Source organism: Plectropomus leopardus, chromosome 2, assembly GCF_026936395.1.
Source record: "Plectropomus leopardus strain MGB_pleo_1.0 chromosome 2, ASM2693639v1, whole genome shotgun sequence".
NCBI classification, from domain to species: Eukaryota; Metazoa; Chordata; class Actinopteri; order Perciformes; family Serranidae; genus Plectropomus; species Plectropomus leopardus.
The window spans coordinates 33,882,096-33,896,111 of NC_142177.1; the positions used below are offsets into that span (position 1 = coordinate 33,882,096).

Here is a 14,016-nt window from a genome sequence, read left to right on the forward strand (position 1 = left end):
CTATGTAGATATAAACAGCTCATTATAAGAGTACAAAAACACACTAATTCTTATTTTCAGGTGATTTAAAAAAACAAACGTATTAGATTAAATTCCATTTTCCAATATGTCTCCTTATATCCTGCACGAGGGCCACTTTTGCAAAATGACAGGAGGCCAGGGGCCAGGCACAGCAGCCCCGTACATGTTTCTAGGATTTAGGGACATTTCTAGGATTTTAGCATGTTCTCGTATTTTGGGACATTTCTCGGATTTTAGGACATTAGGAGCTAAGTAAGGATTTCTGTTTGGGGTGAGGGGGAAAAAATGGTGTGAATCACTTTATTTTTTATTTTGAATTAGAAAATACAGTATTTGGGTGGCCATCCAGCACCCAGGTTTGGCTGTAAGTTAGGTATCACTGTCCTACATACTTTTCCCTCTTTTTTTTCCCCAATTCACTAGATTTGAAACTGTGTGTGTGCGTGCGTGTGTGTGTGTAAGTAAGACACTGAGCTTGACTGTACTCTTGAAACTACAAATAAAAGCTGCTTTTAGAATGAGAAGAATATATTTATTATTATCAAGAAGCTGCATCAAAGTCAATACATTAAAGGTTCAGAAAACAAGTTAAGGACAACAAAATAATGACAAGGGACTATTTATGTCTGAACAGCTTTTACCTATAAACGTGGTGAATAACAGAGTATTATTTATTATGTATCTATTAAAATCAAGTACATTGACCGCTGGGCCCTGAGACCCATCAGGCTTGGTTGCTAGGTGACAAGATGTGTTTTGCCGATGTCCGTGGATGCCTAATACATATAAGTGTGCAGAAACTATAGAGGACGACGGCCCCAGAGCCTCTCGATCGATGTGCTTGCGTGCCGAGCAGATGGCAGCCTCAGTTCAGACACCCGTAGCAGGAGGGGTTGGCACATATTTCACAAGGATCCGAAGGCGTGATGATGAACACTGGAAAGTGCGAGAAAAAGATAGAAACATAAATATTCATCTGACCTTAAATGTGTGCTTGTACCTCCCAAGGGCCAGCTTTTCATTTTTATGAAATTCTGCTAATGTTGATAATAGGATCCATATCCGTATCTGTGTCAATAGAGCAACAAGGGGCCGTCTGTGTCTGATGAGCTTTAATGGCCCCCAAAGACTATTTGAACAGCTTTTCATCGGCCTCTTGTATGGCGTTATCATTCCAGAGACACTTTATGGTGCATCAGTGGCAGCATGTGGATAACACAATGTGTAAACAGTGAATTCGAGGAATCCATTTGAGCAAACAAACTAAAGCTGGCATTTGTTGTCAGTGTCTTTAATCTGAAGTCTTGAGAGCAAGTCCACATCTGAGTAATAAAACTGTTGTTTACACAGCATCTCAAAGAGCCCCTGTGAGATTGTTTCTTGTATGAATTTGACAAAAGCCAAAATATTTCCATTAATGCAAACTAAACATAGTTGGTAAAGCAGGTGTGTTATTAAAGGAATAGTTTATGAAATTTGCAAATTTGCCTTTTTGCAGAGAAACCCAAAGAAAACCCAACCTTTTCTGTGGCACTCTCCTTAGTGGGAACACACTATCAGGTTGCTAGAAAAAAAACTAATTTGGTGGCTACAATGCCTCTGAAAATGCGGTAATGACTCCATCAAAAAATGATTGCTTTTGGTGGCACTATCCCCAGTTAAAACACAGCAGTGGGTTGCAAGAAAAAGACCCACATTTGTTGACTAAAAAGCCACCGGAAACCCAGCAATGACTTCCTAAAAACAACTGGTTGTGTTGTTTGTTGGTCTGGAACAGTGATCTGCAGCTCTCTGCAGCTGTTTGCAGCTTGGCAGGCATCTTGGTAAAAAAAACTATTACTTTTCATAGTACTATCCGGCAGGAAACAGCAATTACTCGCTTAAAAGCAACCCGTCGTGTTGTCCGTTGGTCTCAAATAGTGTTCTGCAGCTGTCTGCGGCTTGGCAGGCGCCTTGTCTAAGCGTAATACCACCCATGCTGCTCTGAACCTCTAAATAGCAAGGTTAGCTCCTGAAATAAGTGACTTTAGAAACGTTGATGCCTAACAATCACACAGTTTGCAGTGCACTTTGCAGAAATGCACAATGGCAACATTTTCTATTAGTGACTGGGCTGGTTCTTTCATTTTAATAGAGATGGCTACTATTTATTTAAAATCTATTAAACATACATTGTCTTCGTGATGTAAATAGATGAGATTGCACCAACTGTGCATTAATCCATGATGGAAAATAAGCCCAAACAAATGCACAAATGACTCCAGTTTGAGTAATGTTTGCTGCTGTGCCCAACTGTTTGATAAAAAATATTTAACTCTTTTAAAAAAAAGAAAATATATGTTTTGGAGCTCTTTGTAAAGATTTATGTCTTCATTAATGGCTTGGGGCTGAGTGCTACAGCTGTCTTGTTGGTCTTTTTGACACATTCGATGGAGACTTGAGTGCAACACACTGCCAGAACATGTCCTTCATATGTCCTCTGACATTTCCATATTTATTAATAATTTACTGGTCATTCGCTCGATCTTACCAAGTTGGGAGAAGACCATGTCTGCTCCCTTCCCTTGACACACTGGCTGAAAGACCTGCGGCAGGACTGGGTTGGCACACACAGCTATGATGCTCGTCTCAGGGAGGTGAGGGTTAACGTTGTCGTCTAAATCCATCAAGTCCTTCAGCTGCTTCACCGCCTCCAAGGGGAAGCTCCTGTCTCCAACCTGGGAGGAGAGAATGAAGAGTGAAGGATGAGAAAAATTATCCAAATGCAGGTGCTTTAAACTGAAAAAGAAAGCATGTTGTACTGGTTTCGTAATGGGAATGAAGAGGACCAATGTATCCTAAAAACTTGAATCTGGAAAAGAAGCATTTAGTCTGTTTAGCTGTGGCTTTGCAGGCCAGAAAGATCATGACTGGAGTGAATAGTTGGTGTTGAAATGCATTTTTTAAAGGGATAGTTCAGATTTTTTTAATTAGGGGTTGTATGAGGTACTTATCTATTGTCAGTATGTGAGATGCCTCCAGTTTAAAGGAGCAGGAGCAATGTACCGCTGTGAACCAGGTCACCAACAAAATGAATTTTTGGCTTCTTAATAAAAAAATTAATATCACTTTGAGTGTACACTATATTGAGAATATTTTTACTGTTTTACCTTGATGTCAGCGATTTCCAAAAATTAAGCTGTTATATTCCATTATATATTTGGAGACTCCACTGAGTCATTTAACATTGCTGAACTTGACCAATTCGGTAAAATGTTGCCATTTCAAATGTGTGTATTATAATGTCAGTAGCGTACAAAATGCACAAATAATGATGTAAAAACAAAGTGCGACTTATTTAAAGACAGCTTTTTTTGTTGAATCCCTGGGGTGCTTGTGCTCGTAGGGGACAGTAAATTACTAACTTGACCTACCTAAATAGTCCATTTCACCTGCCTCGAAGCTTATTGTTTTGTTTTAAGTCTAAATTAAAAGAGTGACTATATTCTAAATGTGGCATACACTTAAACTGTTAAAGATTGTTTAGGAGGCTAAAATACATTTTTCTGCTGCCCTGTCAACAGCGACACATTGCTTAGCTTTCATGTTGACACTGACTACGGACCTCATACAACCCAAGCTGAAAAAACCCTAACTATCCCTTTAAGTGAGAAGAGGTGAAACACATCCCCAGATCAATCCGGCAACATTTAAAAGTAAATATAAAAAGAGAGAGAGAGAGATCCCTTTGTGTCAGTAACCTCTGATTCAAAATGTTGTTCAGAAAATGCAGCAAAGAGCAAAGACAGAGTGAAAAGAAACAGCCTGGTCGATAAGATAAAGCGACACTCACCTTGACCTGCACTCCTAGAGCTCCCCTGCACACACACAGTGCCAAAACGAGGACAAGACTGAGCACTCTCATTTTCAGATGATGCAAGATGCCTTTCAGCTCAGAGCTTCTTCTGTGGTCTCTGTGCGTCTGCTCGGCCTCTTATAAGGTGTCCGGACAGATTAGTGAGTGATTTATTAACAAAGACAGCTGTCAGAGTGAGGGAAGTAAAGGTGGGGGGAAGCTGATTGGTCCAAGATAACCAAACGCTTGCGCACATCAAGAGCTTTGGATCCTCTTTTTGGTTTATAACCACCATCCTTTAAATTTGTTTATAACCTCTATTGCTGTTGTTTCCTCCGTCAGTGGAATATTTCTTTATTGACTTTGGGTTTTCACACTCACTCAATGCCACATAATAAATCTCACCTTTTGTTTCTCTCCCACAGATATTCATCACAGAGCTGTCTGATAAGGGAGCGGCCATATACATATGGAGCTGATCCATATAGGTCGCTTGTTTGCACAGTTGTGATATTTGCAAATTATGACATTTCACAGATGCAAATGGCAACTGTTTGTTTAGTTCCACAGCCAGAAAATTCACCTTAAACGCACCATGTCCAATAAACCTGAAATACTGAGCCAAGCATCACTTTAAATCACCTCCCTATATTTCAAAATGTACAATGTTAAATCACTGAAATAAGATTTAAGATGCTTCAGTCAGCTTTGGTGAGAAGGAGCTGCTCTTTCCCAAACTCTGACAACAGATAATGAGTGAAGTCATGGTGAGTCACAGTCTGGAGCTCCTCTGTCAACAATGAATTGTAGCCCGACTGTGAACTCAGAGACATTGTTTCAGAAGTCACTTCAAGGTCACAATATTGGACTATTTTATCAAGTTTTACTCTGCTGGGGTAAAAGAGGAATTAAAGGCTTCAACCATATTGCTTTTTTTGTTTTGTTGTCTCTAAAACTTAAAGTCAGACTTTGTTTTTTGGGCCAAATTGTCTACAACCGACTAAAGAGCCAAGAAAGAGTTATAGTTTTGGAAATTAAAGTGGAACTAGAATTGTACATTTATGCACAAAAAGATGCGCTGTGTTTAGTGTTTGTGGCATAACGATACTTGCAAAACCTGTGCATAGGAGGCATTTTAAAAGTTAAAATTGTGAAAAGAGGAAGAATTTCTGCAAAAATACACCCACAAGCATGGACTGATATTGAGACAATGGCCCCCGTGTCACAGATACACAAAAGGCCCCACCACCTCTGCACTAAAACTTGGTGGTTCTGCCTCTTTTTTGTTGTTTTGCATGTCTTTGTAGTCATTATGCATCATTTTGTGGTTTTGTGTCTCTGTGGAAATTTAGTGTCTGGTATGTTTTTTGTCTCCTTTTGCATGTTTTTGTAGATGTTTGTGTGTCTTTAAGGTAATTTTTTATGTTTTTTTGTGTTTTTTTGTGGTGATTTTGAGTCACTGCCTGGTCAGTTCATGTTAATTTGAGTGATATGTTTAAAGTGAAGGCCAGAGGGGACACTTTGGGCCCCTGGGAATGTAGATACATTCAGAAATACATCCATGTCCACAAGGATACATCCACAAATACATCATACAAAGTAATACAGTCCATTCTTGTCGAAAATATGGTACACAGTAAAAGAAACAAAGCCTGCAAACCTCAACTGGGAGACCACCAAAATATAAATATAAACCTAGAAATGCACAAAATATCTTGATTACATTTTATAGCATGGGACTTACTGCATCATAATATTCTGTATATGATATATTTATGTCCCTCACTGTCATTTTCACGCTCACACACAAGACACACATACAATAGCTGTTAATGATTAACTATAAAGTAACCAGACCAGTATTGTTTGGAAAATCAATAAATTGTGAAGGATTTTCATTGATTTTGATTGAATACACATGATATAACTCTTATCTCTTATGAAGGATGTTAAAACACATAATCACGGTGAAGCTTTAAGGTCTTAAACTCCAAATGGATCTTATCTGAGGGAGAAAGCAGGTTCATAAACAATCATGGCACAAGTGAAATGTGACATAATGTGGAATTTGAGTGGTGAAATGTTGGAAAACTGTAATGTTAAAAGTGTTAAAAAGAGAATGAGAGCACAGTTTTCAAAACAGATGTTATTAAGTGTTTGACAAGACAATTAAAAAAGATACATTAAGCAATAGGGAAAAACAAACCGGATAAATTATGACAACTTTTTAACAATTTAGTAAAAGAAAAAACACCCAAAATAACTGCAGCACATGGAGTAATTTAATAAAAAAAAAGAAAAGAAAAAAAACAGCGACTGGAGCATCATCAGTGTGCTGGTTATTATGGGTACTGGTTGCTATAGATACTGGTCACTATGGGCCAAAGTCATTAGGCAACAAGGGCTTTGTAGATGAAGAGCACCAGGGGGTTATGATATCACTCACACAGGAGAGACCGACCAACTTGACCATATAGAGTGGATGGTGTGTGATGGTGTGTGTTGCAATTATCACCTGTAATGAACCTGCTTGTCGAGTGTAAATGGAGTCTGTAGGAGCAGCAGCATGTTGATAAAATGACATCCCCATAATCCAAACTGAGAGCAAACAACCCCATTTCTATAGAGCTCAGGGAAGCTGCTTGTGGTGTTATACAACCCTACAAAGACATTTTATCTCTAAAGGTCTATATGTTCTGCTCTTTATTTCTTATCTATTTTATTTACTTTTTCCAATATATTTTTCCACATTTGATTTCATTCCCCTACACATCTAAACATCTTCTCAAAAGCACCAGAATCTACCATTTTGGCACACAAGGGTGTATTACCAACTGAGCCTACCCAGCCTGTTCCCAGTCCCAACTTACTAACCACGGCATCAGTAACCACGGCATCAGAAACAAACACACAGGCAGTTGTAGACGCTGTGGGTAAACAAACTCTGGACTTTTACCTGTAACCCTACTGCTGATTTCCCGTGTAAAGCCAACAGTCAGTGGAGTTATTTTAGTCACAACCTAGTGTGCTAGTATGTGTAGCATGTTACGATAGTGATATCACTTGATGTTAGAGTTCTTAATCTCAGCCCGAGTTGATGGATTTTTAACCACAGGCTGTTGTAGCCTAAACCTATGAAAGTAAACCTAAAAACAAAGTGTTATGTATATGTTGTAAGCTTATTTTGAAAAAAAAAAAGAAAAACGTTTGCATGCAATAAGCAGAAACTGTATATTTCTTGTGAAAATGAAAGTATATTTTGAAAAGACACAATGCATGTAACAAGCTGAAATTGACACGCCAACCCTGAACATCCAAAACTGACACAGGAGGGGATCTAGTACATTATATTTTGACACGTCAGCTGACAATATGGCAGTATTTGATGAGTTGGGACAAAAATGTGTTATGGCTGCCAGACCCAGGCCCAGGGGTCTCTAAGCACGTCCCTCTGTGTGAAATCACTGTAATCAACTTTGCATTTCTTGTCAAAGGGTTTCATTATTTTAACAACAGAACCATAAATGTTCTTTAAAAAAGGGAAAAACTGAAAGAATAGCCTAAACTTTCACTTTTAAGATGTCACAAAAAAGAAACCATCATGATATATTGTAAGTGAGTGCACTTGATGCATTGTGGGCCCTTTCGATTGTACACATACTGTACAGCATGTACCATATTCATTAATGCCCATTAGTATCACTTCAAATAAGTGAGGTCATTCCTACATTAATTATCCGCCTTCAGGCCTCACGGCTGCGAGAATATTTCAGCTGATGGGTGGATATACAGAAAATCCACTGGTGCTCGGACAGTATATCCATATAATGAGTCGGATAGGATGCATAGAATAAATTATTAACCACAGCGAATATGGATACATACTGTATATCTGAGGCTGAAATGAAGGGAAGGAGGCTTAAATGCAAAGTAGTTACAACATAAAACACAGGACAATATGACCAACCTGTCTGTTGTTTCTTTGCAAAAACAAAAAGCAAACGAAAAATACAATCTAATAATACCAATAATTAATAACAGTTTATAACCACTATGTATGGAATCTGAAGTCCTCATTTGTCAGCTCCAGTGGCACAAATACAGTAAGACACTGTGGCAATGTATGTGGCTAATAATACCGAAGAATTAACACACATCTGTGCAGTTCTTTGCACTATAGGCAGCCATTTATGGCAAAAGTGCTCTGATAAACTTTATCTATGCTACCTGCCCACTGCAGCAACAAACCACAGAAAGACAAAGTTAGCAAAGAGCTCATTTTGAAAGCAGAGCATCTAGTAGATCCATTTTTCAGGAGGAGACCGAAAGAGATTAAAAGACTAAAATATTAAGTTATATTGACTATGTATCCACAGACAAATTAACACCAATGTTGCTCTTTTGCTGCTGGATGTATGAACATTAACATAGTAAGTCAGTGATACAGTTGTGGCCTTGAGCCTGCCCCCTACTGGCCTAAAAATTAATGGCAAAAAAAAAGAAGGCCGATTCAAGTCTTTTTTTTTAACAAAACTTTTTCCACATCCAGGAATAAACAGCAGATAGTAATAAATACATAGCAATAGTAAAACACTGTTTGAAATTTGAAGGAAAGAGCACAATAAACACATTATCTATCAATGAAAGCTTTTTATTCACAACGATGCTAATAAAAAAGAAGATATAGGAAAAACTTCTCTTTTAAATATGTATAAAGCTTGGTAGGATAGAAATGTAACAAACAATGTCAATTCCAAAAATAAAATAGAAAAAAATAAAGTGGTAAAAATGCTACAAAGTAACAGTTTGCAAAAGAAAAAAGATATACCTCTGTTTTTCAGATTTTCCTTTCTTTTGTGGCCTTCTTTATCTAACAGCGACTTCAAAATGTATAAAGTGCCCAGTGGGCCAGAGTCAGTCTCTGTATTCAGGGAACATAAAGTCAGCGTCTCGTCATTGCAGGAAATTTTAGAAATTCCCTGATAAAGTTTTTAGCGGGAGGAAAAAAAAATCACAAGTCTTAAGCTGGGCAAGATGTTTCTGGCTTGCTGGGTTTGTTTAGCAGCCGGTGCAGGCGGCAAAGGCGCAGATCTCACAGACATCCATGGGGACCATGGCTGGAATAATGACAAAAAGCAGAAACATACAGTTGAATCACCTGCGCCTCATTATTCATGACATAACACACTTAAAATTCTAAAGAGTGGCTGTTCAATATATAATGGTCTCACTGAGTCTGGTGAGGGATGCTGATGCTCCTCTCTGCCTGCAAAGCGGCAGGAACTCCTGCGGGAGCATGGGGTCGGCGCAGAGGGACACGCTGCTCGCTCTCAGTCGTGGGCTTCGCTGTACTGTCGCAGCGCTGCTCTCTGTCAGCTCCTGGAGCCTCTTGACGGCTTCCAGCGAGAAAGACAATCCATTCTCCTGAGGAGAAAAGGCATTTAAAGAACTGTAATTAAGACAAAGAGCAAGTTTGCAGATTCAGCATTAGTTAAAATGATGTGACAATACAAAAGTGGTTTGTAATCCACAAGAGTAAAGAGAGGTTTTTTAAAAAGCTACATAAAGAATGACAAAATGTTTTCTGTATGACATCAGTCATATAAAAAAGTGATGCACTTACTTTAACTTGCACGGCCTCGGAGGTCCAGCCGAGAGCCAGGACGAGGACAGCGATGGTGGCAATGAGTGCGGCCTTCATGGTGACAGTTGACTGCAGTTTGTCTTGCAGCGTCTTTGTGTCTTGATGTGCTCAGCAGGTGCTCAGCTCGGCGTCTGCCTTCCCTCCGACCACAGGCCTCCTTTTACACAGTTCTGCCCCGCAGCCTGACGGTCATGTGACCACAGGTGCGACAAATGGGAGCAAAGTTTTTCTCACGGGTTAATGAGTAGTGATGTGGTTTTACGGGGTCATAAAGGGGGAATTCATAAATCCTTCTTTGGCCTCATCACCTGTCTGATTATTTTTATGGAGCCCTCGTTCTCTTGGCAGCTCCGTCTTGCAGAATTGATCACACCTCTGGCGGGTTAAACAGTGACCATCTGCTCTATTGATGACGATGAAGCCACGCCAGCACATTGTTAGAGAGTCACACCATTGCAAACGACTCAACTTTCTTATATGCCTTGACATTTGTGACACACCCATATCAACAGAATTGTCAACTGTTTACACTCTGTTTCCATCTTCAGTTTGACTTGCACCCAGTTTAACTGAGATAACTGATCTGAGGAAAGGGTGATTTAATTTTCCCTAACCAATAATTAGTTAGAGAGCGGGGATGCTACACAGGACTCAATATGGGGTTCATACTCTACCAGGTGAGCTACAGGTCGCTCAGTTGTTTTTTATTTTTAAATGCTGTTTCATGTCGCAGTACCAGAGAAATCAGTCAACTTGAACTTGCTGAAGTTGGCGGATTGAAAGGTCTCAACCCAGGGAAAAATTTGGGGGGGTGCTCCTTTTGCATGAATTTTACCCAACAATTTTTGCCTTTTTTGCATAAATTTGAGTCTTGGAAATGTCTTTAATTCCACCAAAGTAAACATCTTTTGCTACTTTTGCGGGGTTTTTTTTGGGGGAGTGACAAATGCATATCTTTTAAATACTGAAGGGGAGGTATCCCCTGCACCCCCCCTGAAATCTACAACCATGGTTTCATACATATTATAACAACATCATAACACTTTTTAAGATCAACAAACAACAAAACAGTTTTTTGGGGGGTGAGTCATCGCTGCATTTCCATCTGCTTTTTAACCAACAAATGAGGGTATATTTAGCGACCCGTTGCTGTGTTTTTATCGGGGGTAGTGCCATGAAAAGTGGTTGTTTTTCACCAACACAGTGTTTCGTACGTAATGTACAAATAAAACTGTGGTTAACAGAAATGTACAATGCACAATTATTGTGCTGATTGGGCCGGAAGGAGTCATCCAGTTTACTTATGTGTTTTTAACTGTTTTTGGACAACAATAAATTATATCAGGTATGGACCACACTGACACGACTACCCCCTGCCCTTCCCCGTGTTGATTTTATACAGTTTACTGCTGCCTCAAAAAAATATATTGCAGAAAAATAAATGCCATATATTACATGCCATAAAGTTTTTTGCTTTCTCTCAGTCTTATGATGCAAAAAGCTCCCAGTTGCATCTAAAAACAAACCATAAAATCTGACTGCAAATATTATTTTATCCCATGTGAGTTGCCTGCGGAGCTCTCATTAGCTCCTAGGGTGGAATAATCAGATGGTATTTACTCAAAACCGGTGGATGGGTTAAGAGCGATTTCTGCTTCTGCTGCAGAAAATATAAAGTTCAGTTTATTTATTTATCAGCCCTTGAGTCTGTCCAGATCTGTCGGTAACAAATGTCAGATATGATTATGTACTTCATAAAAAGCTTTTAGGCCCAGTGAGACGCTGGGTATTTGGAGGCAGGAGTTTGAGAGCAGTTTGCAGATCACTCAGCTGCTGTAAACAACATGATTACGTATGGATGCATTTTCCTCGATGCTAAAGAGTTATCCTTTTAGCCGGCACAACTTCACTAATGAGGTCAACAACACTGCAGGAATCAAACCTGTGAACTTCCAGTAATGGCACAACTATCTAATCGCTATGTCTTTCAAGGACGGCAGGAGGCTGTGAAAAAAATCGATTGTCCATGCTCATGAGTTGCACCAAGCTCACACCCTCATGCAGAGGAGTCAAAGGGTGTGGCTGTCCAGCGAGGTTTTAAATGATCTCATTAAACACAATTCTTCACGCAGAACATGAAGGGTCTATCCGTCTACATAACAGGACCCGAGATGGCACATCACATCTCATCAGAGTTTATGTTCAGTCACATAGGAATGCAGATTGAATCGGAAAAATCTAATTGTCATTTCTATTCATTCGATATGTAATTTTTGTAATTTATGAGGTGATTTTAGTCAGAAAAGGATGAAGATGGTGTTATTTGATCTGCGTTTTATTATCAACAGTCAGACGGAAATTAGATTATTCTACCAAGAAGTATTTAGTTGATTACTATTTTGTTTTTACCAATTTTACTGCACCATAAAACCCCACCTGCATTATTACCTAAGTTTGATTCTTGAGTTTGTATTAAAGGAACAGTTCACCCCCAAATTAAAAACAAACAGACATGTCTTTCATCTCATCTGAAGTGCTACTTATCAGTCTAGACTGTGTTGGTGTGAGTTGCAGAGTGTTGGAGATGTCTGTCTTTTCTCCACTATAATGAAAGATGGCATTCAGCTTAAAGCACCAAAAACTACATTTTTAAAAACTCAACAGCAGTGTCTCTTTCCAGAAATCATGACAAGGAAGTGTTCATCTGCAGTCTGAAGTCTCTACTGGGGTCTGCTGGTGGTTTAACCCCTGCCTGCCTGCTTTCCACCCACAGTTCAAAGATGACATGAATGTTGGGTGTGTAAATAGTAATCACTCTTAATTTTGCCTCTCTGCCCCAGTGCATGATGGGATAGGTTCCAGCCCCCAGTGACCCCACGCAGGATAAACGTGTGGTGATAATGGACTAAAACAGTAGCGTCATCTGTATTAGTCACCATTAGTTGTATTCTTCATACGGTCCATGCAGACAGGTGGGAGTGGTGTACGACACTGACATTGTTAATCAATAACCTTTACTCAGACAGATAAGGCTATTACCAATCAGGTGTTTTGAAATCAGGCCAACAGGGAAAGCAGGGAGACGGAAGGAAATGTGTGGGTGGCGCAGTGTGACGTAAAATAAATCAGGGTGAGGTGACCCGTTTTACTGTTTTAAGTTTGGTGAAATATTCGATTTTTTTGTGCTCCAGTGTGACTCGACGTGAGAAAGTGTTGATGGATGTTGGCTTTGACTCAGTCTGACGTTTCACTGATCTCAGTAACTCCTTTTCACCTCAGCAAAAACAGACTGAGCCGCTTATGTCTTTGGTGATCAAAAAAATCTTACATTAATTGACTTCATAATTTAACTGAGGTATTGATTTCAGGGTCAGTGTTGTCTGTGTTTTCTCTGTTGGCCCAAGAAGTGAAAAACAGTCTCCAAGTCATGGGAAAGGGCAGTTATTCAGACAGGTAAGACTGATGACGACGGTTCAGGCCGGAGGGCAGTAAATCATCAGCCTGAGTGTGAATAGAATATCTCTGAGTATTTATCCGACCTCCTCTCGACACAGACATCTTACAGTCAAGTGGGTCAGCAATCAACGTTTCTCACTCAGGATGTTTGATCACACCCTCTTTACGTCTTCAGCTGAACGTGAACCTGTGACCTTCAGAGTGTAAGATGATCTAAAGAGGTAATAAACCAAACAAACCTGCAGATACATCATTGTACATAAATGTTGTCTTTTTTTTAATTCTATTTTTTCATTGTATTTTTTTTAATTGCCTCTATATTTTTTATCTTATGTCCTATTCTATTTAAATTCACTATTTTTATTCTTATTTATGTTTTATTCTTTTTTATTTTAATTGTTTTGCACCAAAACACCAAGTCACATTCTTTGTATATATAAATGTATTTGGCAATAAAACTTGATTCTGGTTCTGATTTAAATACTGGCACCTTTTAACACCTGTACCATAACAACAGCTTTGCTGCTGCTCTGCAGACAGCCCACAAATAAAAAAACATATTTGTAACTTATTCATTTATTTGTTTGTTTTATTGTTTCTACTTGCAGAAATGCCACTTAAAGTTTCATTGTACTTTATATTATGATAATTATGACTATTCTGATTCCTGATTCAAAAGTTACTATGTTCCCAAACTGTTATATTAATGTTATACTTCGCCCCCTAAATGAACATTTGCATATCAGTTACTCAGCCTGAGTCATGTTTAGTTTGTAAAGAAAACTTTCTATGTGTTTGAGGAATTGAAGTTGTAGGGGTCCGTGTTCAACAGCATCAAAACTATGAAAAAAGAGAGCGAGACTATAATCAAATACAGGTCACATATTTGTTTCTGGTGCTCAAGGAAAATGGGAACCAACAGGATTAAACAGGAGGTAAATCCACACACTCAAAAAGTGTGAAACACTTGAAAAACGAGGATAAATCATTAAAAATGCCAACAAGTTTACGTCAAAACTATGTCAAAATTCAATTTAAAAACTCCCACAAAACATGTGCA

General features: G+C 38.9%; 2 protein-coding genes across 2 annotated transcripts; both read right to left on the reverse strand.

The window, feature by feature from the left end:
- Positions 1-531: 531 nt before the first annotated feature.
- LOC121948958 (guanylin-like) lies at positions 532-4,009 on the reverse strand. The gene is made up of 3 exons (XM_042494530.2): positions 3,854-4,009; positions 2,552-2,738; positions 532-957 (listed from the first exon to the last, which is right to left on the reverse strand). The coding sequence occupies exons 1-3, from the start codon at positions 3,923-3,925 to the stop codon at positions 887-889; spliced, it is 330 nt and encodes a 109-aa protein (XP_042350464.1). The 5' UTR covers positions 3,926-4,009; the 3' UTR covers positions 532-886.
- A 4,477-nt stretch (positions 4,010-8,486) lies between these two features.
- LOC121948973 (guanylate cyclase activator 2B) lies at positions 8,487-9,641 on the reverse strand. The gene is made up of 3 exons (XM_042494550.2): positions 9,480-9,641; positions 9,088-9,280; positions 8,487-8,973 (listed from the first exon to the last, which is right to left on the reverse strand). The coding sequence occupies exons 1-3, from the start codon at positions 9,555-9,557 to the stop codon at positions 8,915-8,917; spliced, it is 330 nt and encodes a 109-aa protein (XP_042350484.2). The 5' UTR covers positions 9,558-9,641; the 3' UTR covers positions 8,487-8,914.
- Between the last annotated feature and the right edge of the window lie 4,375 nt (positions 9,642-14,016).